This window comes from Malus domestica, chromosome 06 (genome assembly GCF_042453785.1).
Source record: "Malus domestica chromosome 06, GDT2T_hap1".
Lineage (NCBI taxonomy): Eukaryota > Viridiplantae > Streptophyta > Magnoliopsida > Rosales > Rosaceae > Malus > Malus domestica.
In genome coordinates, this window is record NC_091666.1 from 31,773,717 (window position 1) to 31,796,962 (window position 23,246).

General features: G+C 38.3%; 3 protein-coding genes, 1 non-coding gene and 1 pseudogene across 4 annotated transcripts; 2 read left to right on the forward strand and 3 right to left on the reverse strand.

Moving 5' to 3' along the window:
* Positions 1-520: 520 nt before the first annotated feature.
* Positions 521-2,374, reverse strand: LOC103437831 (thioredoxin-like 1-2, chloroplastic). Its single transcript, XM_008376336.4, has 4 exons — positions 1,796-2,374; positions 1,467-1,649; positions 1,126-1,290; positions 521-1,018 (listed from the first exon to the last, which is right to left on the reverse strand). Exons 1-4 carry the CDS (start codon positions 2,036-2,038, stop codon positions 764-766), a joined length of 846 nt encoding a protein of 281 aa, XP_008374558.1. The 5' UTR covers positions 2,039-2,374; the 3' UTR covers positions 521-763.
* A 4,976-nt stretch (positions 2,375-7,350) lies between these two features.
* LOC103437832 (photosynthetic NDH subunit of subcomplex B 4, chloroplastic-like) lies at positions 7,351-9,150 on the reverse strand. The gene is made up of 6 exons (XM_008376338.4): positions 8,923-9,150; positions 8,664-8,708; positions 8,407-8,566; positions 8,245-8,300; positions 8,061-8,132; positions 7,351-7,616 (listed from the first exon to the last, which is right to left on the reverse strand). The coding sequence occupies exons 1-6, from the start codon at positions 9,022-9,024 to the stop codon at positions 7,488-7,490; spliced, it is 564 nt and encodes a 187-aa protein (XP_008374560.1). The 5' UTR covers positions 9,025-9,150; the 3' UTR covers positions 7,351-7,487.
* Positions 9,151-9,222: 72 nt separating this feature from the next.
* On the forward strand, positions 9,223-9,296 carry TRNAI-AAU (transfer RNA isoleucine (anticodon AAU)). Its single transcript has one exon. It is a non-coding gene; the product is annotated as a tRNA-Ile (tRNA).
* LOC103437834 (2-hydroxy-palmitic acid dioxygenase mpo1-like) lies at positions 9,279-11,238 on the forward strand (annotated as a pseudogene).
* On the reverse strand, positions 11,160-13,020 carry LOC103437833 (pentatricopeptide repeat-containing protein At4g21065-like). The gene has a single exon (XM_008376339.4). It carries the CDS (start codon positions 12,805-12,807, stop codon positions 11,440-11,442), a length of 1,368 nt encoding a protein of 455 aa, XP_008374561.3. The 5' UTR covers positions 12,808-13,020; the 3' UTR covers positions 11,160-11,439.
* Positions 13,021-23,246: the final 10,226 nt, after the last annotated feature.

Sequence of the window (23,246 nt, forward strand, 5' to 3'; positions counted from 1 at the left end):
AAAAAAATTGATAACACCCTCGAACTTGTGACTCTCTTCTGAGTTAGATATACCCTCTTAACGTTCAATTTGGTTATGAGTCTCTGTCAATCTTAAAATACATAGAAAATTGGCCTGCAACCGTCGAGTTTTTCACATTTATATAAGTTTTGCAACTGGAGCTAAAAAAGTAGAGGGGATTTTTAAAAATACCCCTAGCTAGAGCATGTGGTCCAATCTCTTAGTGGATAGGGTGTTATGTTTCTACTGCGTTCTGGGCCGAACCTCCCTCTCCTCTTAATTATTGTCATATTTTCGAAAACCACTCTCTTCCCTCAATAATAATTTAGAAAAGAAACAAAAAAAAGACCTAGCCGGAATTACCGACCATGTAAGTTTGGGGCCGCAAGAAGATCATTGCAAGGACACAGTCAAGATTGGCATACAAATTCGAAAGAAATCAACAAGGAAGTTTGACAAAAAGCACTTTCAAGAAAAGCATGCCCTGGTTAATGCTAGGGTTTGAATAGATGACAAATAGTTCTAGGTACCAAAATCCATAACATCATATTCTAATAGAAGTGGCAAGTTTGGAGCCAAACAAGCTTTTGATCTGATTAAAAATAATTAATCAGATTACAATATCCAATCTAAATAACAGATTAACCAAACTAGGCAGGGCTCGATGTAAAAAAGCCAGAGCCCCCTGCTTATGGGAAAACCCAAAGTTAAAAGATATATGTACAACAACACCATGTAGGAAACTGCCCTAGAGAAGCTGCTTTTAAACTTTCACCATGGAACTTTCTTCCTCAAGTTCTATGATGTGGCTTGCATTGCCCCAAACACCGGAAAAATCTCCGCTTTTCGTGACCAGATCCTCCAATCTTTCTTCCTTCATGGAAGGCGATGATGTTGTTGTTAATATTTCACCTATTGAAGCTAACTTTAGTATCTCAGATTCATCTAACCCTTTCGCCGGCCCACGATTACAACGATCACCCCCGTGTTTTGCCAATGCATCTTTGAATTTCTTAATCTGTTAAACAAGGAATTCTGACTCAGTTTCTTGATCCACAAACAATTTCGCTAATTCATTGCAATTAAAACTCGAGAAAGAAGATTGTGATTGCAGGGAATACTCACAGTTGCATTGGTGCAGCTAAAGCTACACACACGACCATCTGCACCTCTATAGAATCTAAAGAAGGGCAGCACATGAATGTTGAGAGCATGGCACATAGTCTTGTGCTCTTCATAGTTAACTTTGAGGAAAATCGCATTCGGGTTCGATTCAGCCAGCTGACAGATCTGGTAAAATGGACAACTCTTGGTCAACAAATTTCACCATAATGTTTCAGATTAAGGCCCTAACAATTAAACCAGAATGCCATAATTCCGAGGCGGAATTAGTGGGCCGCTGGTCCGTCTCTCTGAAATGCATAAATTGGTTGCTAAAACATGAACGAAAAATCAAATATATATACCTTGGGATGGAGAGCTCTGCAGCCTCCACAACCAGGTGAGTAAAAGTCAACCACGACCAATCTGTCTCCAGCATTCTTCAAAGAATCAACAAGTTCTTGAGCAGAATGGATCTCCACCATGTTGGGGTGAAGGGTCTTCTCCCACCATCTCATTGCTCTGCTTACACACAGAGATGCTTGTGCCTGAAAAACCATAAATTCCCAATTTAAAAAAAAAATCACAAAAAAATAGAAAAATGCGATGGGGAACACAAAAATCCAACAAAAGGTAGAAGGCAAAAGCTAAAAGCTAAAAGCAAAAAAGAGAGAAAGGAGAAAGCTTTACATACATGCACAGAGAAATTGCTAGGTTTTGTGACCCTCCAATTCTCGAAACCCTTATGATCTGAGAGAATCAAGGGTTTTCCCAAGAAATCAACACTCAATGCAGGAAAAGCTCTTGAATTTGCATCCTTAAATTGGGAGGTAGGAGAAACCCTAAAATCCCCTTTGGGGGATTTGGAGCCAACTGCAATTTCATCCAACCCAGAAGAAATGCAGAAACCACTCTGTGATGCAAATGCATTGGCCATATCAAATCAAACGCCCTTTTCCGAGATTTCACAGCGAAAACAAGAAAACCCACTCGATCCTCTGCCTGAAACACCACTTTTTCGAATCGAAACGGCCAAAAAATGGATTAAAATTAATCCCTTGCAACCAAAATCTTCAAAAAAACTTGTTCTTTGAACAAAAAGATGCCTCCTTTTTACTAAAAATCTAATTGACAGAGAGTTGTGCGTTTTTTGAATAATTGACAGAGAGTTGTGCGTTTTTTGAAAACTTGAGAGAGAGAGAGGAGGGAGAAGGAAGAAGAGGAGGAAAGGAAGTGGGGGTATTTAGAAAAAAAAAATTGAAACCGGGTGGGTGGGGTCTTTCTGATATGGATTTTTCCTCTTATCCAAAAGCTTTTTAATTTTTATTTTTAAATATTATTATTTTTTGGATAAATGACACAGATTTATAGCTGTTGTTTATGTGTAATTTACCGTCATTAACGAGGAATATGCTATGTTTTTCGGTTAATTTTTTAGATTTGAGTTGGCAATTATGTAAAAATTGCTATATTTCGGGAAAATGTTTGGTAGTCAAATGCTCTGGTTTTGTGTGAAAATATTAATTGGGATATTTCTCCACAAAATTACGAAAGTGGATAAATTTGAGCAGCTGACTCTGTCTGCTTCATCAAATTTTGGATAATCTGATTTATCTTTTTAGCTTTCGTTTTACTTGCTGGAATAGATTTTATTTTATTTTATTTTTTGACTTTTTTCTTTTTGAGAATGCTATCTTGGCTAGTAAAATCTATTTCTCTGTGAAATTCTTACTATTTATTTTTATTAAAAAGTTCTGTTTTTGATTAAAAGATGCATATCAAAATTTTCTTTTTGGGGCTCTTCAAATTTAAGGCCTTATGAGATTACACATTTCGCTTTCCCTCAACGCCCCTCTGCATCTACGCTAGCAAAAGAAAACATGAGAGCATTTGATCGTATGTGTAGGGTAGATTAACTTCATACATAATTATTCGATCATATGAAAACATGGGATCCTCACGAATGCTTTCTGTCTTTTTATAATTACCCAATAATGTTCCTTAATAAACAAAAGAATATGATGATGCTTTGTGGTCAGTCTCCTGCTTAGGGCTTAATCAATGATGATAAATCTTGATCAAATCGCAGCATTTAACAACTCCATGATCATAAAATACGTGTTAAACATTAAATTAATACAAAATATATACTGCAAACACACGATGGACGCACTAGGGTTTGAGATGCAGATGATATTTTTCCCATTAAAAATCATGGGTGCTGAGTCATGGTACAAAGGCCTAATCCGATCCCTAATCAAGGGAAAAAAGAAAGAAAACCAAGTTCTAATTAAATTACTTTACTGAGTTTCCTAGGAGTTCCAAGCTCTGCACTTTACTCAACTGAAGTCTCTTGGAACGCAAGTCAGTTTTTGTTCTTTGTTTTTTTGGTCAAATAAGTCATCAGTTGTTGGATTAAGAGATTATTGATTTTATATTTAGTTGAAAGAGAACAAAGATAAATTAAGTAAATGAATAATTTCAATAAAACAAAATAGAGACCATGTGTATAGACATTCCGAAATTCAACTTTGATGAACTTATTTTTTGACACGATCATTTAGACTTTAGAATTTAAGTATCAAAATTTGGACTTAAACCGCAAATTGGAAGCTCGATTATGTACTGTAAATGATCAATCATGTCAAGTAAGAACAAACTGAAAATATTGTATATAGAGAAACATTAAGGAGACTCCCTTAAAAGTGGGACTCTCTAAGTATTCTTTGTCACCTTGTAGTTTAAGATCAATTTCAGTGTCAACATTATAAAACATTTTGCTAAAAACATGAAGTGTCAGAAAGTCTATAGAAAATCATGTTTTTGAGAAAATCTCCTTATCATTTCTTTGGTATATATTCATTTCACTTTATCCAAGTTTACAAATTAATTGAGGATCCCCATCCCCAAAACAATTCCATTTAAATGGCAAATCGGAGTTGCAGGCAGTAGGAGAAATTTTTCAGTGTGTTGGAAACACGATATAGTACACCAAGTGTCATAATATAAGTGGTTGAAGTTTTTTTTGGGGTGTGATATCCACACACCCCCTTTTACTTCTCATAGACCCTTTTAATTTTCGACCGTTGGATCGGATGAAGTGAAGAAGATCAATGGACAAAAATAAAAAAGGGGTGTGTGAGAAGTAAAAAGGGGTGTGTGGATAGCACACTTTTTTTTTCTTTTCAAGTATCCAACTACTTGTATTGTGATAATGTACAAGACCGTGTTTATGGCACACTGAAAAATCTCTCCAAAGACAGAGTAGGACCAAAAACCCACATAGATTATGGGAGTGTCATGCAAGAAAGTTGGCTTGGATATTTTTCGTCTGGATGATATTTGCGTGACAATGAGAGCACCTGGAATTCTAGATGATGGATTAAGTCCACCACATCTGCATGTGCTTGCGATCTGTTTATTTCAGTTCATGAACCTCCTTGGATAATTGGATTGCTTGATAAATAGGCTAGAATTTTATGATAATATTTTTAATTATTTGCCCACAGATTTTGGACCATTTTTTGTGTGCTGAAAGGTAGGGTAGCCCATAGGTTGTGATTTTGGAACACTGGTTTGCAAGAAAACCAAGGGAAAAGGCTATCTTCTAGAACAAGTCCATGAGTTTTGGAACTGTTTTTTGAGTCCACACTAAGCAAAGAAACAAGAGGCAAATCAGTGTGCAGTATTGTTCTCCATAACCCTAATAATCCAATAATCCATCAATCCACCGGGTTCGATTTTACAACTTACTAAATTTTTACTGATTTTTTATATTTTTTCTTAGTTCTCGATGATGATATGGACTTGCATGCAACTGAGACATAGAGGTGACAGTATCTTAAATGGATTATGTAATGCCATGTGGATAAGTTAAAACACATGACAATGCATGATAAGTTTGAGATATTGTTATTTTCCCGTCTCAATTGCATGTAAGTTTCCCCCTAACGAAATCACCAGGACTGTGAGGTTTTAGTGTTAATTAGCTAATGAATTGCTCTGTACCAAATACAGCCATTGTTCGTGTGTCGTTAAAATTGTTGATCGTATCCTTCCAACATCGAAGGATGAAGGTTTAGCTTAGAGCTTAAAGATTTTGAGCATTTTCCCTTATTCTCAATTAGTTTTGGATTGAATGCTCACATTCTAACAAAAATCGTCATCGGATTCAACGCAAAGGCATAACATTTGACAAAGGTCTTGGCACGCAGCCTGACTGCTGAATTCATGACAGTTAAATTGCAACAACTTCATCATAATCTCCAAAAGTTGGTGTTTCTTTTCATGAGAATTTATCTATATTCAAACATGGTATATATACAATAACGTCCGGATGTTTGAAGGCCTGGAAGTGGAACTGTGGAAGAATATTAAACAATGCATGATGATTCACTTGACAAGCTCCTCCTTCTTGCCAGCCTCTTCCAACTCTCTTAGACTTCCAACCTTCTGCTCTATCTCCTCAATCAGCTCCTCCCTCCACAACTCTGCTCTTGCTGATTCTTCTATGTCTTCTTGCTGCAATAAACAGTTCCCAAAGTTGGTCACTAAACAATGAGGAACAAAGAAAAACACTCTATCTGGTTGAAAGGCCCGACAAGGTTTTAATCAGACAACTCTTTACACATGATCCTCTATATGCTTCATTCATCAAATAAATATCATTATTCACTAAAAAAAAACCCTTAGCAACTACTAATGTCGAGTGCAATAACAGTCGGGTTTAGGCGGGGCTTTTCTTCAAAATGGTCATTTAAGTGTTTTTTTTTTCTTAATAAGAAATGGAGTTTTGAGGAGCTTATTTGTGAGAGCCCTTAAAACTACAGCTAGCTTGTGTTATCCTCATTTTCTTCACCTCTCTGGCGCTTATCTCAAATGAATTATGTAATGTCATGTGAGTAAGTTAAAACACATAACAACATGTGATAAGTTTGAGGTATTGTTATTTTTCTGTCTCAATTGCATGTAAGTTTTCCCCTAATGAAATCACCAGGATTGTGAGGTTTTAGTGTTAATTAGCTAATGAATTGCTCTGTACCAAATACAACCATTGTTCGTGTGTCGTTGAAATTGTTGATCGTATCCTTCCTACATCGAAGGATGAAGGTTTAGCTTAGAGCTTAAAGATTTTGAACTTTTTCCCTTATTCTCAATTAATTTTGGATTGAATGCTTAGGCAATCTCCAACCGAAAGAGGGCCAAAGGGCTTCCTTCCTTTAGCCCTATAGCTCTGTAAGAAATTATATTTGAATGAATAGTGCTATGCCATATTAAAGAAGGCCAAAGGGCTTCCTTTATTTGGCTCTATAACCCTGCAAGAAATTATATTTTAATAAACAATGCTATGCCATATTTTATACCATCTTCAACCAAGGGAGCCAAAGAGCTATAGGCCAAACATAACATTTTGACAAAAAATCATCTCTAACCGAGGGGGCCAAAGAGACATAGGCCAAACATAATTTATTATTTTAATTAAATTAATATGGTTAATCTCAATAATTTTTTTTATAGTATTTCGAATTGCACGTGTCTCTAACGTGAGTAACTCTCCAGATTTCTTATCTTTATGTAATCTCAATAATTTTTTGGATAGAATTTTGAGTGACACGTGTCGCTAAAGTAAGTAACTCTTCAGATTTCTTATCTTTATGTAATCTTAATAATTTTTCGGATAAGATTTAGTGTCACGTGTTGAGATGTAATTGATGTGCAAATTTTAAATAGAATTCTTATCTACATGACACTTCTTATCTTTAGTTTTCAATGTTGTAGGTATTTATAGGAAAAAAAAAATTAGATTTTTTTATTTTAATTTCTTCCAAAAAAAAAATTCAAATTCCAACGGTAACTTGACGGCATGACGTTAGCTAGTTGGCGTCATGTTGACGCCAGGTAGCCGTTGGCATTCAAATGGGCTGAGCTGGAGGGCTGGCAAAATGTCAAGCTTGACATTCTGGCGCTGGAGGGCTGGCTGGAAATGGCCAGCCCGTTGGCCTGATTTTGGGGTTCAGGCCTAGTGGGGCCCACAAGCTCTTTGGCATAGCCTTTGGTTGGAGACGGTTTTCGTATCATTCCGAGCTATTTTTAGCCTTATAGCTCTTTGGTTGGGTTGGTTGGAGATGACTTTACATTCTAACAAAAATCGTCATCGGATTCAACGCAAATGCATAACATTTGACAAAGGTCATGGCACGCAGACGGACCGCTGAATTCATGACAATTAAAATTGCAACAACTTCATCATAATCTCCAAAAGTTGGTGTTTATTTTCATGAGAATTTAACTATCTACAAACATGGTATATATAAATACAATAACGTCTGGATGTTTGAAGAGCTGGAAGTGGAACTGTGGAAGAATATTAAACAATGCATGATGATTCACTTGACAAGCTCCTCCTTCTTGCCAGCCTCTTCTAATTCTCTTAGACTTCCAACCTTCTGCTCTATCTCCTCAATCAGCTCCTCCCTCCACAACTCTGCTCTTGCTGATTCTTCTATGTCTTCTTGCTGCAATAAACAGTTCCCAAAGTTGGTCACTAAACAATGGGGAACAAAAAAAAAAAACCCCTATCTAGTTGAAAGGCCCGACAAAATTTTAATCAGACCACTCTTTACATCTGGTCCTCTATATGTTTCGTTCATAAAAAAAATATCATTATTCAATAAAAAAAAAGACCCTTAGCAATTGCTAATTTCAAGTGCAATAACAGTCGGGTTTAGGCGGGGCTTTTCTTCAAAATGGTCATTTAAGTGTTTTTTTCTTTCTTAATAAGAAATGGAGTTTTGAGGAGCTTTTTTGTGAGAGCCTTTAAAACTATAGCTAGCTCGTATTATCCTCATTTTCTATGCTTTTGAATAATCTATGACCTGAATATCTAATCTAAGCTAACTCAAAAGTGTGGAAATAATGTTTGATACACATAATTTAAGTAATAATTAAGGGTTAAATACCTTCTCATAAATCCAGAATCCAGTGCCATCCCCTCCATCTCCTCTATACGTCTCTGAATCATAGTATGGATCCTGAAAACATTCCCCAACCTTTCAGAATAATCTCTAAACTAATGAAATTATATAATCTAATTAAATTTTGAATATAAAAAACAAATTGAAGTGAGAGTAGCTAATTAATTACCTTCATGGAACCAAAGAACAAGCATCCCCAACAAGTGAACATGATGTAAAAAGTATCTACAAAACAAAAAAAATTGTCACAATTTTCAAGCATTCCCAATTAAAATCCACCACAAATTACACAAAAACTAATAAAAAATTAATTAGGAAATACAATACTTACAGACATTCTTTATGTTTTCATCACTGAGATGCACGATAGATTTGTGGGTTATGAGGTCTCTCTGGCCTTCTATGTGTTCCACAAGAACTGCCATTAGAGGCCAGTCTGGGAAAGCATTTGTTCTGCAGAAAGAGGCTCTTTTGCTTTTTTTCCCTACGATCTATAAAACCAAAATATATTAATGCAGTAAATTTTTTTATAAATTCATGAAAAGTTCATTTTTTGGGGACAAAAAATTTACAAAGCTGGTTAATTACCTGCTTGCACCCACTGAAAAGTTCAGAGCTTGAAGACTGCCTAAGCTGCAAAATAAAAGTACTCAAAAGCATTTCCGTGGATATGCACCATTTTTATTTTACAAGACAACACACTAAACTACTCTAATCTACATGGGGGAGGGCGCGGAAACTGTTTGTGTTAACTGACTTAACTCACGTTTGTCCATATAGCATTTCAAACATAACAAGACAATTTGCAGTACAAGTGATTAACATAAGAGAAAAGTTGAATTTTTACAAATCTGGTTGATGAGCAACTCATGTCCAATTTTGTTGTTTGGAGAGAAGAGCTGTGAATATGTGGAGTGGTAATGGTGAATCCCATGATAGCTTTTGCCATTGTCTTCCAATGAGTTTGAGTTCAGAAGATGCACTTCCAAATTGGTTTGTAAGAGTTTGGGTTGCAAATTTTGTTTTCATTGGTTTGGAAGGAAAGTGGATAAGAGAACCATTTGCAACCACCCTTCTGATGCGGTTGTAGCCATATGAAAATTTTAGATTTGCAATAAATAATATAGTTTAACAGAAATTATCAACTGGCCTATTAGCTCAGCTGGTTAGAGCGTCGTGCTAATAACGCGAAGGTCGCAGGTTCGAGACCTGCATGGGCCATATTTTTTTCCTGTTTTAGTTTCTTTTTTTTTGTAATTTCGTTGCATTTTCATTCACCTTCCCAATCTGTTTTCTAGGAAAATCCGTCCATTTTCCCGGAAAATTTCATGGGGAGGACCGGATTGTTCGATCTGGAACGGCACTTCGCCTTCTACGGCGCTTATCACAGCAACCCAGTTAACATTTTGATCCACACACTGTTTGTGTGGCCGATTTTCTTCACCTCTCTGGTTCTCTTCCACTTCACACCTTCTCTCTACAGTTTCCCAAATGGGTTCTGTTTGAATTTTGGGTTTGCTCTCACTGCGATGTATGCTACTATGCTGGGTTTTATGTGTGCTTGGATAAGAAAGCTGGGTCTGTTGCTGCTCTGCTCTGTGTTCTCTGCTGGGTTCAATCCACCCGCTTGCTAGCCGTCTTGGGTTTTCTTTGTCATGGAAGGTAAAGCTGAAAGCTCTCTCCTTTTTGCGATTTCCGGGTGATGATTTTATGGTTCTAAGGATTTGGATTTTGAGTTCGATGGAATGGTTTTCTAACATTTTAATCTGATTAATTTCCTCTCTTTTTTATGACATTAAGTTAGGGTTGCTAGGAGGAATTCTGTTAGTTTTGTTGATCAATTTGGACAGGATTCTCTCCGAATTCCTTCATTTTAATACATCAAGTTCGGGGAGATGGACTGTTAAAATTTGATCTAACGGTTAAAGTTATTATAACTTTTAAAGTGGATTTCTATTTGTAACCGTTAGATCAAATTTCAATGGACTGGATCCCTGGACTATAACTTTTAAAGTGGATATCTGTTTGTAGCCGTTGGATTAAATTTCAATAATCCGGATCTTGAACTTGATGGATTAGGAGGAAAGAAAGAAGACCCTGTCCTATTAAAATTTGACTTGATAGGACTAGTTGTCCCACATCGGAAAAATAACAAATCTCGGAGTGGTTTAAGATCTCTTGGGCACCCCTTTGCCGGTTTTTAGGGGCAAGTTCTACCCACGGTGTCTTCACAGAATTTCGAATGCAGTCCTAGTTGGGTGAATGATTGAAAATTCTTGTCCACGAAGTTTATGTTTTACAGGATGTGAATGTGTTGTGTGGGGTTTAGGGTTTTGGAGGAGGCAATGACTTTGAATGGAAGGGCCACTTGGATGAACTATGCCTTTCTGTCCATCAAGAGATGTACGTCTCTGGTTCGTGTGTTGGCTTCGGATGGGCTTCTTGTCCTCCTCTATAGGTCTCTCCGGTGATGGTCATGTTTGTCTAGCTCTGGTTCGGACTTTAGCTTCTCCGGTTTTCCCTGTTCTGGCGCCTTTGCCTAGCTTTGTTGTTTTTCAATTTCCTAATTCTATGAGGAATCACTTGTTCAGGTTGTGTTGGCTGCTCAGTTGTTCTGTTGGACTGGACAGTTCATAGGCCACGGGGTTTTTGAGGTAACTGAGATTTTGTAATACGCATTGTGCCTGTGTTCCTGACGTAGTATACATCTCACGATAATCATTTTCGTGGTTGAAAGCAACAAAATGTGTATACATACCTGACGATAACATATCTTTTCAGAAACAAGCACCAGCTCTTTTGGACAACCTTGTTCAAGCGTTTCTAATCGGTCCTTTCTTTGTGCTGCTTGAGGTAACGAATCTAAATCCTTTCTGAATCGGAGATGGTTTCTCTTGTTGATGATGGGTCAGTCATGTTACAGTTGCATTGTGCAGTGTCTTCAATTGGTATTCGGCTACGAACCTTATCGAGGTTTTCATGCAAGCGTGGAAGAAAAGATAGAAGCTCAGATCAAAGAGTGGCAGGACAAGAAACAAAAGAAAATCACTTAGCTTAGATAGGTTATATCAGACTGTAACCCTCTGTAAAGAATGAGATTATGTATAAATCTGTATCCGTATTTGCCGAGTATTGTACACCTTACCAAGCTCTGGTTTTGGCACTCCCTTTTCCTTCATTGGTTCTCTCTTATAAGAGCATCCCCAATGAGGGCTTTATCCTCCATCAGGCTACTACATTTGAAACGCTAGTGATAAATCTCAGCAAAAACAAAACATCTTTTTAGATGGAATGCTATAAAACTTTCGAGACTTTATACAGAACGCCGAAGTGAAAGTGGTCATTTCGAAACGATCTCTGACCTTTAAACCAGGCTATTACCAGGCTCTGGTTTTTGAACTCCCCTGTCAATCATTGATTTTCTCACTCGTATAACTTCGTTCCATTCGCCTGAACTTGCGTACATGTTCGATAGAAGAACGTAGTCGCTGCTGTGATCTGGTTCCAGCTCCAAAAGATGACCCCTCACCTTTTCTCCGAGCACAATATCACCGTGCAGCCGACACGCTCCCAACAATGTCCTCCATGTAACGGCATTACACTCCATCGGCATGTTTTTTATCAACCTGTAAGCCTCCTCCACGTACCCGGCTCGCCCCAACATATCCACCATGCATCCGTAGTGCTTCATGGTTGGTTGGATACGATACTCCTTGCTCATAACATCAAAATACCTTCTTCCTTCATCAACCATCCCTCCATGGCTACAAGCACACAAAACTCCCAAGAAAGTTACTTCATCCGGCATCCCAAGCTTTTCCTTCAACATCTTCGAGAACAATTCCAATGCATCGTCTGCATGCCCATGCGTTGCAAGCCCCAGAATCATCGTGTTCCACGACACTATGTTCTTCCCCTTCATCTTACAAAACGTCTCATATGCTTCTTCAAAAGCTCCGCACTTTGCATACATGCCGATAAGCGAATTAGTCACCGTCACACTGCTGCTAAGATTCAAACGATTAATAAAAGAATGAACTCTCCTCCCAAAATCTAATGCACCCAATGTAGAGCACGCCGAGAGGGTCAAAACCACCGTGGCGTCATCAGGTTCTGTGCCACTGTTTACCATCTGTAAAAACAAGTCAAGTGCTTCCTTACACTTTCCGCAATTGACATAACTATCAATGATAGTATTCCAAGCCACTAAATCTGGTTGAGGCATTTCATCAAACAGATTGAACGCAGTTTGGTCATCCTTCAACATCCCATACATATGAATGAGAGTGTTCCTTACAAAGACATGAGACTCCAACCCATGCTTCAGAGCAGCACAATGCATCTGTTTCCCCAAAACGTAAGAACCCAATTGCCCACAAACCTTGAGCAAGAAGGAAAGTGTGAAATTATCAGCCACCTTTCCATTCTCCTGCATTCTCTTATAAAACTCAAATGCCCTTTCAGGCTTCCTGGTCTTCCCAAACCCTCTGATCATTGTGTTCCACAAAAACCCATCCGGGCTTTCAACGCTTCTGAAAACAGAGACGGCATAGTCCATGTCTCCGCGGTCCGAAACCGCGCAGAAAGAGACGATCTTGCCAAGAACAAAGACGTTTTGATCAAGCCCTTTGTGGATTATGTGCCCATGGATTTGCTTTACATGTTTCGTGGTGGTGCATTGCTTGAAAAGGGACATAACCCTGTGCACCTTTTGAAATATGGCATCGTGCATTGAGGTCTTTTACAAATTACAAGTTTTGGGAAGCGGTAGGGAAGATTGACTGTCTTTCTTTGGCTTTGGCTACGGAGTTTTTGAATTTAGGCGCCAAAGGTGGTTAACGGTCATAAAGTAAACGGACTGCAAATTTTTCTTGGAGATTTCATATTTTAATGGTGCGAGAACAAAGTTACAAATCCAGCCAACCATTGCATCAAATAGCAGATTTGCAGAAATCTCTGAAACGGTAACAAAGGTTTGGTTGAGGCCATTGCGTTCTTGGACCTTCAACTTTTGATGGACCCTGTTCTCTTTTCTCTTTTGGGCTTCTGAAAACTGGTTTTGGACCAAAAACGAATAAAAAAGAATACATAACATCACGTGTCAAATGATGAGATAGAGAGAGAGATGTTAAAGAAATTACATATAAGCTACTAGCCTACATTGGAGCGATATTCATTTTCACTGGTAAATATGAGATCTCCTTTTTGACTCTTGTCATGTGGATGGTGAGTTTGATAACTATGACAGACCCATTTTGTGACTTATCTCAAATCTTCCCCCTCTAGCAGAATATTGGGTCTAAAAATAGAAGAGATTATATCGAAGAATTTCTCTAGAAAGAGATTACAGTTTCTTAAGCAATACTAACACCACCTCGTTTCATGTGAAGACATAGATATTAATAGTGGATATCCTTAGTTGCACGCAAGTATCACACTGTAAAGGGATTATAGTTCACTAATGCACAACAGCTCTTATTGTTGTTAATTTTATCGATGCACAGTAAAAATTACACCAAGCATCACACTGTAAAGAGATTATCTTAAACCCTAAATTGACAGTCCACAATAAGCATCACCAGTTATGTGTGTGTGGTTACAGTTTTACCTTTTCCTTTTTCAGACGAGTACTTTGGATTTACTTTTTCCTTGTTTGGATGGATGCTTTTCTGTTGGACTTGAAAGAAAGTTTAATTTTGCATGTCAAACTCCAAGCTGCTGTTAGATGAAAAGAATGAGTGGGTGGTTTCTGAACTATCTTCCTTGTCCTGAATTGATATTGCTCACATGGGACTGCTTTAAAAGATAAATGCATTCATCTCAATTAGGGTTTGCAGTTGTGGTGTCTGTGAAAAAAATAGACTATATATATAGGGACTGTGAGAGCCATTCAGAATGGCAATGGAAAAACAAATTGATAGCTTCCCCTGAATATATATATATATATATATATATATATATATATATATATATTGACTGATACAAAGCAAGAAGAACACCTGGAAAAAGTGTACTCAATGAAGCCACACAACTCAAATGGCCATTTCTACTGTGGCTTTTTTAACATTTATGAGCTCCAGTTGTGACATTGCCCAAGAAAAACGCCTTCCTACCCACATGCCCAAAAGAGCTTTTTAGCTCTGTTGGTGTGTGTAGAAGAAGCTCACAAGTGCTTTTGTATTTACTCATTCCTTGTTAGCTAGGCAGTGTTAGGTTGTTTCACACATGGGATTGTGCTTGAAAGCCAAAACAAACTGATTGAAATTATCTGGCTTAAAGTTGAGTATAATTTCTTAGTGGCTAAGTGGACAAAAGAAGAGAAAAAGCATAGTTATTTTATTTTATTTTTATTTAAGCGATATTCTAATTTGACTTAAACTAAATTATGACAGAGATTCAAACTTTAATATAATTAATTAAGGAGAAGTGCATTACTCTAGCAAACTTGGCTCTTTCCCAAGTTTACAAATTAGTATTTTAGTATAAACGTATCAATTAGATCTATGACTAATTAACTGTATCAATTAGACCTACGGCTGTACTTTCTTGCATGCATGCCATAATGGGGTAGGAACCGGCCTCCTTTTATGGCAATCTGTGTAAGACAATTCAAGTTCATGGAAGCTGATCTTCTTCTATAATTGACTTTGGCTTTGATGAATTATTGATCACTTTATGTCTTCATCAATCATAATTAGAGACCAATTGCTATAGCTTTTACTTCAAGCATGAAATGCATATGAAGCCAATCTACATTTAGACACACTTGGAATCATTTAGATTAGTTTAATTCGATGTGGTTCATCCTGCCTAATCTTGGGATTAAAAAGCTAGGTTTAGTCGGCCGACAAAGTCTATATTATAATAATTCAGGGCTCGTTTGATAACGTGTTAAAAATTAAAACTAAAAAGGTGAATGAAAAAAATAAATAAAAACCAATTAATTAGCGTCTCTCTACTTTGTTCAAAAACATCAAAAGTTTGAATTTTCTGTTCTCAAATCAAACTGAAAATTATATATATGTACTGTTCCATTGTGGGGGTACATTTGAAGGGTTATACATTTTCTTAGTCTCTAATACCTGTCTCGTGGAATAATATGGACTTGAAACCCTAGGCATATAAACTTTTCATCACATCAAGGTTGGCTAATTATTGATTATTCTGTGATTGTTGGCTTCATATGCTTTGTTTCATTACTTTATATGTCGCGAATCACAATCTCTTTGGTCACCTTGTCCAACCACACCTCTATATACACTTGAAATATATATGGTACCCCACACATTGCAATTATTAGAGATTGTTGCCAATCTCTTGAATGTAATTGCGGCCATTATATATTATGGTATTTACATTTTAAAATGTTTTGATTAGATGATTACAAAGTTATAATATATTCACGACAGTGGCGGCTTTGGGGAGTGCCAAAGGAGCAGTTGCATAGCCCCCATCTCCAAGGTCCACCAACTTTTAGTTATATATATGCCACTTAGTATTACGGTCTAGTGGTATTTCTCTTCACTTGTAAGTGAGAGATTTTAAGTTCGATTCTCGCCAAAGGCGAATTTGAACCATATTATTGCTAACTCATTGTGAGGCTAAGTCCACCCCTTCCCCTTTAGTGTAGATAATATTATTTGTTCAATATATATATATTTCAGTTCTAATGTCTCTATTAAAAAAAAAATCTATATATGCATAACTTAATTAAGTACAAATTTGAAAAATATCCGAAGTTATTTTCTGTTTTGGAGAATACTATATCTTATAATATATTGTTTAGTATTGTGTTACAAAGTTGACTTTCATACTAAGTTTCGTACTCATAAATATACTGTAGAAGAAAAAAAAATGTTTTAAACACCCAAAAAAAAAAGTTTCGTATGTGAAAGTGCCCTATTTTAATTTTCGCACAAAACCCTTGAAATCTCAGAGCCGCCCCTAATTCACGATTAGTATGAATTATAATATATGTGCATGTGTATTGATACACTACTACAAAAAATACTTTGCACGACGAAATAAGATTTGTTGCGCAAAGTATGATTTCTTTGCTCAAAACCTTACGAGACAAAAATTTTGTTATGCATGATTAGTCGCACAAAGCTTGTTACGATAGGGTTTGCATGACGAAAATAAATATTCATCGCGCAAAGTTTTTGGTTTTTTATTTTTTTTATTTAATTTAATTAATTTAATATTTTGTGCGACGAAATTAATTGTTTGCGAGACGAAATATTTTGTTGAGCAAGTTTTTTTTTATTTCTCTTATTTTAATTTAATTATAGTAATTGTTTACGCGACGAAATATTTGGTAGCACAAAATTTTTCGAATTTTTACTTTTTTAATTTAATTTAATTGTATCTTTATTTTTTCATTACTTTAATTTAAATTGACATATTCAAAATAAAATTACATATGAAAAATAGTAATCAAATTATCCATAATATATATTATATTAAAAATGTACACATAAATTACCAAAGTACAATAATAAAATCCTAATACAAGTCTAATGTGGTGGTAGTGGCAGGGGATATGGACCGATAGTGTCCTAATCATCAACTTTCGCCATCAAAGTCTTGACGATTCCCTACGAAACAAAACAAACATGGTCAAATAACAAAAAAAAACATAAAATAATCCCAAAAAATCGGCATAATCTCTCCTAAAATTGGCATACCCCAAATCCAACCCCAAACTCCACCCCACACCAAACTCAATTATTTAACTCCAAAAACATATATTACAAACAACAACAACAACAACAACAACAAAGCCTTTTCCCACTAAGTGGGGTCGGCTATATGAATCCTAGAACGCTATTGCGCTCGGTTTTGTGTCATGTCCTCCGTTAGATCCAAGTACTCAAGTCTCTTCTTAGGGTCTCTTCCAAAGTTTTCCTAGGTCTTCCTCTACCCCTTCGGCCCTGAACTTCTGTCCCGTAGTCACATTTTCGAACCGGAGCGTCAGTAGGCCTTCTTTGCACATGTCCAAACCACCGAAACCGATTTTCTCTCATATTTCCTTCAATTTTGGCTACTCCTACTTTACCTCGGATATCCTCATTCCCAATCTTATCCTTTCTCGTGTGCCCATACATCCCACGAAGCATCCTCATCTCCGCTACACCCATTTTGTGTACGTGTTGATGCTTCACCGCCCAACATTCTGTGCCATACAACATCGCTGGCCTTATTGCCGTCCTATAAAATTTTCCCTTGAGCTTCAGTGGCCTACGACGGTCACACAACACGCCGGATGCACTCTTACACTTCATCCACCCAGCTTGTATTCTATGGTTGAGATCTCCATCTAATTCTCCGTTCTCTTGCAAGATAGATCCTAGGTAGCGAAAACGGTCACTTTTTGTGATCTTCGCTAGATTGATCTGGTCATTAGTGTGGATAAGTATATAAATGGATAGAGATAGGAAAGCAAACACAAGATGTACGTGGTTCACCCAGATTGGCTACGTCCACGGAATAGAGGAGTTCTCATTAATTGTGAAGGGTTTACACAAGTACATAGGTTCAAGCTCTCCTTTAGTGAGTACAAGTGAATGATTTAGTACAAATGACATTAGGAAATATTGTGGGAGAATGATCTCGTAACCACGAAACTTCTAAGTACCGGAGTGTGGTATCGTCTTAACTTGCCTTATCTGTCTCATAGGTAGATGTGGCATCTTCTCTGGAAGTACTCTTCCTCCATCCAGGGGTGGTATCTGTAACTGGTGGAGATGCATAAGGTAATGTATCAATTTCACTTGAAGCTTACTTGTAGTTTCAGGCTTGGTCAAGCGCGATACAAACCATGTAGTAGGAGTCCCCCAAGTTGCCGGGCTAGGGGATCTGCTAAAAGAGGTGACAGACAAGGTAAGCAATCAGAGCTCCGGCTGATTGTTCACATTCTCCCTATCTTGCAGGCAGCATGAAGGATAAAGAGAAGAAAAATGAGAAGAGATGATATGTGATACTTTTGCTTTTGAAGAAGTAACTTTCCACAGGCTTATTCTTGAACCGGGCTGGAGGGTTTTCTGGTTTCCTCCAGAGTATAAGGCCGACTGAAGAATTTGAGGGTCAAAACAAGTCCATCAAATCTAGAGTACGTTCGACCCTGCTGATATGGGATACTTTTGCTTTTGACAGAGTAGTGGATGTATCGGCACGTGTGCTGTTACGCTTGTCTCCACATGCTTCCTTGTATCCTTCTCACTTGCCCTATCTGTTCCTCAGGCAGATGCGGTATCTTCCCTAGAAGCATAAGATGTTGAAGATAAGTACTCGAGAGCAATGCCAGGTAAGTAATCAGGTAAGGGGTTCCAGGCAGTCAATTCCTGGCTGGAAGCTTGATTCCAAGTGCTGACTGATTGCTCTCTTACTCCTTGTCTTGCAGGTAAGAACAAGGCCAAAGGAAAAGACAGGGAAAAAGCATGATATGGGATACTCTTGCTTTTAACCCTGATGATATGAGATATTCTTGCTCTAGTATAGCTTGTTTACAGAGGTATTATCGGGGGGAAAGAAAGCTGAATATTTTGAAAGGCTTCGTTGGGAGTGCCCTCTCAAATAAGAGAAAGGGTTGAGCATTTTTGCAGGTCTGCCTGTCCGTTAGGGATGGAGGTCGACATATATAGGAGTCTCCCTAACATCAAGTAATAATGCTATTCCTTTACCCTGCTTGGTCATAGCACGGTAGTGGGAGCTGCCAGCTTCACATGTTTTAACTCTGTCAGAGCACTTTGAAAAAGTGGTCTGTGGTATCTGGAAAGCTGATGTTGCGTGTGAAGATTACAGACAAGCTTTATCCAAGGAGATCCAGCTCTTGAAGTTGGGAAAGTGGTGCCTCTTCGGTTTTCGAACAAGCAATCCTGTCGGGGATCTGGCTCTCGAGATTCGGAGAACGATGCCTCTTCGATTTTTGAGAAAGCAATCCTGCTGGGGGTCTGGCTCTCGAGATTCGGAGAGCGGTGTCTCTTCGATTTTTGAGAAAGTAATCATGTTGGGAGTCTGGCTCTCGAGATTCGGAGGGCGGTGCCTCTTCGATTTTGGAGCAAGCAATCTTGTTGGGAGTGTTTTCTCGAATGTGAGTAAAGGTTGGGCATGTTTGCTAGTCTACCTTGCCACGAAGCACAGAGGTTGACACACAGGGACTTTCCAATTATCCAGCAGTGGTACTGTTCCTTTACCCTCTCTTCGATTTTTAAGAAAGTAATCATGTTGGGAGTCTGGCTCTCAAGATTCGGAGGGCGGTGCCTCTTCGATTTTGGAGCAAGCAATCCTGTTGGGAGTGTTTTCTCGAATGTGAGTAAAGGTTGGGCATGTTTGCTAGTCTACCTTGCCACGAAGCACAGAGGTTGACACACCGGGACTTTCCAATTATCCAGCAGTGGTACTGTTCCTTTACCCTTGTGGGTAATAATATGATAGCTAGACCTTCAAAATTTATGTGTCTAAACTTTGTTAGTGTTGTTTCTTTGCAATTCTTTTACCCTTCTTGGTCAGAGCGATGTAGCGGGAGCTGCAAGCTTCACGTGTCTCAACTTTGTCAGAGAACTTTGGCAAAGTTATCTGTGGTACCCATGAGTTATTGTTGCGTGTGGGAAGTGGGTGATTAAACAATACGATTCATGTGGTTTCTACTTCGCCAGAAATCTTCGACAGAATGCCCATAATTTCCGCAAAGCTGAGTGTGCGTTTGACAGGTGATGACAAGGCTGGAAAAGTAGGTGCCTCTTCGATTTCTGAGATCGGCCCTCGTGGTCTCTGAGCAGCCCAGCTTTTGAGAAAGCAAGCCTCTTCGATTTCTGAGATCGGCCTTCGTGGTATTTGAGCAGCCCAGCTTTTGAGAAAGCAGACGCCTCTTCGATTTTTGAGATCGACCCTCGTGGTCTCTGAGCAGCCCAGCTTTTGAGAAAGCAAACGCCTCTTCGATTTCTGAGCAGGCGCCTCTTCGATTTCTGAGCAGGCGCCTCTTCGATTTCTGAAGCTTCGTCGAGTGCAGATTTTTATAGGGGCTGACATTAAGTTCCAAAGCACACTTGAATATCCACCAGTAGAAGCTCCATTCTTGCACTTCTAAGATCTTGATTTGTCCGACCTCTTCTCTCTTCAACACCTTTGAAAATGTCTGGCCCCTCCGACCGTCGTTTTGACTTGAACCTTGTTAAAGAGGCAGCCCCGCCTTCTCCAGACAATCCCTTACTGGTCCTCTTACCGTTGCGGATTCCGTGATGAAGAATGATATGACCGCTGCGGTAGTGGCCAGGAACCTTCTCACTCCCAAAGATAACAGACTACTTTCCAAACGGTCTGATGAGTTGGCTGTTAAGGATTCTCTGGCTCTCAGTGTTCAGTGTGCAGGTTCTGTGTCTAATATGGCACAACGCCTATTTGCTCGAACCCGCCAAGTTGAATCATTGGCGGCTGAAGTGATGAGTCTCAAACAGGAGATTAGAGGGCTCAAGCATGAGAATAAACAGTTGCACCGGCTCGCACATGACTATGCTACAAACATGAAGAGGAAGCTTGACCAGATGAAGGAATCTGATGGTCAGGTTTTACTTGATCATCAGAGATTTGTGGGTTTGTTCCAAAGGCATTTATTGCCTTCGTCTTCTGGGGCTGTACCGCATAATGAAGCTCCAAATGATCAACCTCTAATGCCTCCTCCTTCTAGGGTTTTGTCCAGTACTGAGGCTCCGAATGATCCCCCTCCGGTGCCTTCTCTTTCTGGGGCTCTACCGACTGCTGAGACTTCTCCTAAGCAACCTTTGTGAAGGCTCCCTCTTGTTTGTTTATTTTGACTCAAGTATATGTACATATTTGTAACTTATCGGGGATATCAATAAATAAGCTTTCCTTCATTTCAACGTATTGTGTTAAATACACCAAAGCCTTCTTCGCTAAGTTCTTTGAATTTTCTTTTGTTGAAGCTTGTATGTTGAAGCTTTGTGAGTGGAGCATGTAGGTTGAGGTAGTGTTCCCTTAATTTCCCGAGTGAGGAAAACTTCTCGGTTGGAGACTTGGAAAATCCAAGTCACTGAGTGGGATCGGCTATATGAATCTTAGAACGCCATTGTGTTCTGTCCTGTGTCATGTCCTCCGTTAGATCCAAGTACTCTAAGTCTTTTCTTAGGGTCTCTTCCAACGTTTTCCTAGGTCTTCCTCTACCCCTTCGGCCCTGAACCTCTGTCCCATAGTCGCATCTTCTAATCGGAGCGTCAGTAGGACTTCTTTGCACATGTCCAAACCACCGTAACCGATTTTCTCTCATCTTTCCTTCAATTTCGGCTACTCCTACTTTACCCCGGATATCCTCATTCCTAATCTTATCCTTTCTCGTGTGCCCACACATCCAACGAAGCATCCTCATCTCCGCTACACCCATTTTGTGTACGTGTTGATGCTTCACCGCCCAACATTCTGTGCCATACAGCATCGCCGGCCTTATTGCCGTCCTATAAAATTTTCCCTTGAGCTTCAGTGGCATACGGCGGTCACACAACACGCCGGATGCACTCTTCCACTTCATCCATCCAGCTTGTATTCTATGGTTGAGATCTCCATCTAATTCTCCGTTCTTTTGCAAGATAGATCCTAGGTAACGAAAACGGTCGCTCTTTGGTATTTCTTGATCTCCGATCCTCACCCCTAACTCGTTTTGGCCTCCATTTGCACTGAACTTGCACTCCATATATTCTGTCTTTGATCGGCTTAGGCGAAGACCTTTAGATTCCAACACTTCTCTCCAAAGGTTAAGCTTTGCATTTACCCCTTCCTGAGTTTCATCTATCAACACTATATCGTCTGCGAAAAGCATACACCAAGGAATATCATCTTGAATATGTCCTGTTAACTCATCCATTACCAACGCAAAAAGGTAAGGACTTAAGGATGAGCCTTGATGTAATCCTACAGTTTTGGCAAGATTAAGAGTGAGTGAGAATGAGAGAGAGGAGTGAGTGTGAGAGAGTTAGAGGAGATAGTGAGAAAGAGATGAAAGAGTGAGTAAGAGTGAGAGATAAAGAAGAGAGTGAGTGAGAGTGAGAGATAGAGAAGAGAGAGAAGATAGATTAAGTGAGAGGAGTGAGTGTGAGAGAAAGGGTCGGATTTGGGGAGAGGAAAAGAGATTAGAGGTAAGAAAATAGAGAAAGACATTGAGAAAATTGTGGATGAGTTATTTTAGTATTAAAAACTGTATCACTTTGCGCGACGAAATATTGGTATCACAAAGTCTTAAAAAAAAAAAAAATAACATTTCCCACGTCCCATTTTTGGCGCTGCCCAAATTTTTAGGGTTTTGCACTACGAAGTGTTAGTCACGCAAAGTCTTAAAAAAATTCCCGTGTCCCATTTTTGGCGCCTGCCCAAATTTAAGGATTTTGTGCAACAAAATATATGTTCGTCGCGCAAAATTTTTTTAAAAAAAATTATAAATAATAAAAAAGAAAATAATTTTATTTTACAATTTCAAATATAAATAAATTAAAATAAATAGGGTTTGGGAGACCAAATGTTGATTCGTCATGCAAAGAAAATAATTTAGTTCAACAATATATAAATGAAAAACAAGTAAATAGGGTTTAGGCGACGAAATATTGATATTCGTCATGCAAAGTTTTAAAAAAATAAAATAACTATATTTTAAAATTTATAATATAAAATTAAAAATAAAAGAAAGAAAATAAATTGGTTTAGGCTTCGTCGCGCAAAGGTTTTTAAAAAATAATTTTTTATTTTTGTAAAGACTTTGCGAGATGAAGTTTAAACTCGTCATCCACCTATACTGTAAAACATGATGAATTGGCTATACCAAGTTACGATATTCTAGTGCAAATAACAATTAGTTAAAACCCTAACTAGTGAAATGGAAATATGCATTGGTCTCTGTATACATACCTTTAACTTCATCGTCATATATATGATCGATTAGTTGAATCAAATGGTCAGTCAAAGTATTAAGTTTGAATTATTAATGAATCGTTTAATTAGTTGATGAAATCCTATTAAACCTAGTTGCTAACTGATATTTTTCAATGAGCTGTACATTTTGTTGATGCACAAAACCGGAGGTCTTGGAACAACGTAAATCCGACCGTGAATCTATAAGTAAGTAAATAACACAAGATGTATCGTGGTTCACCCCAAGGTTTGGGCTACGTC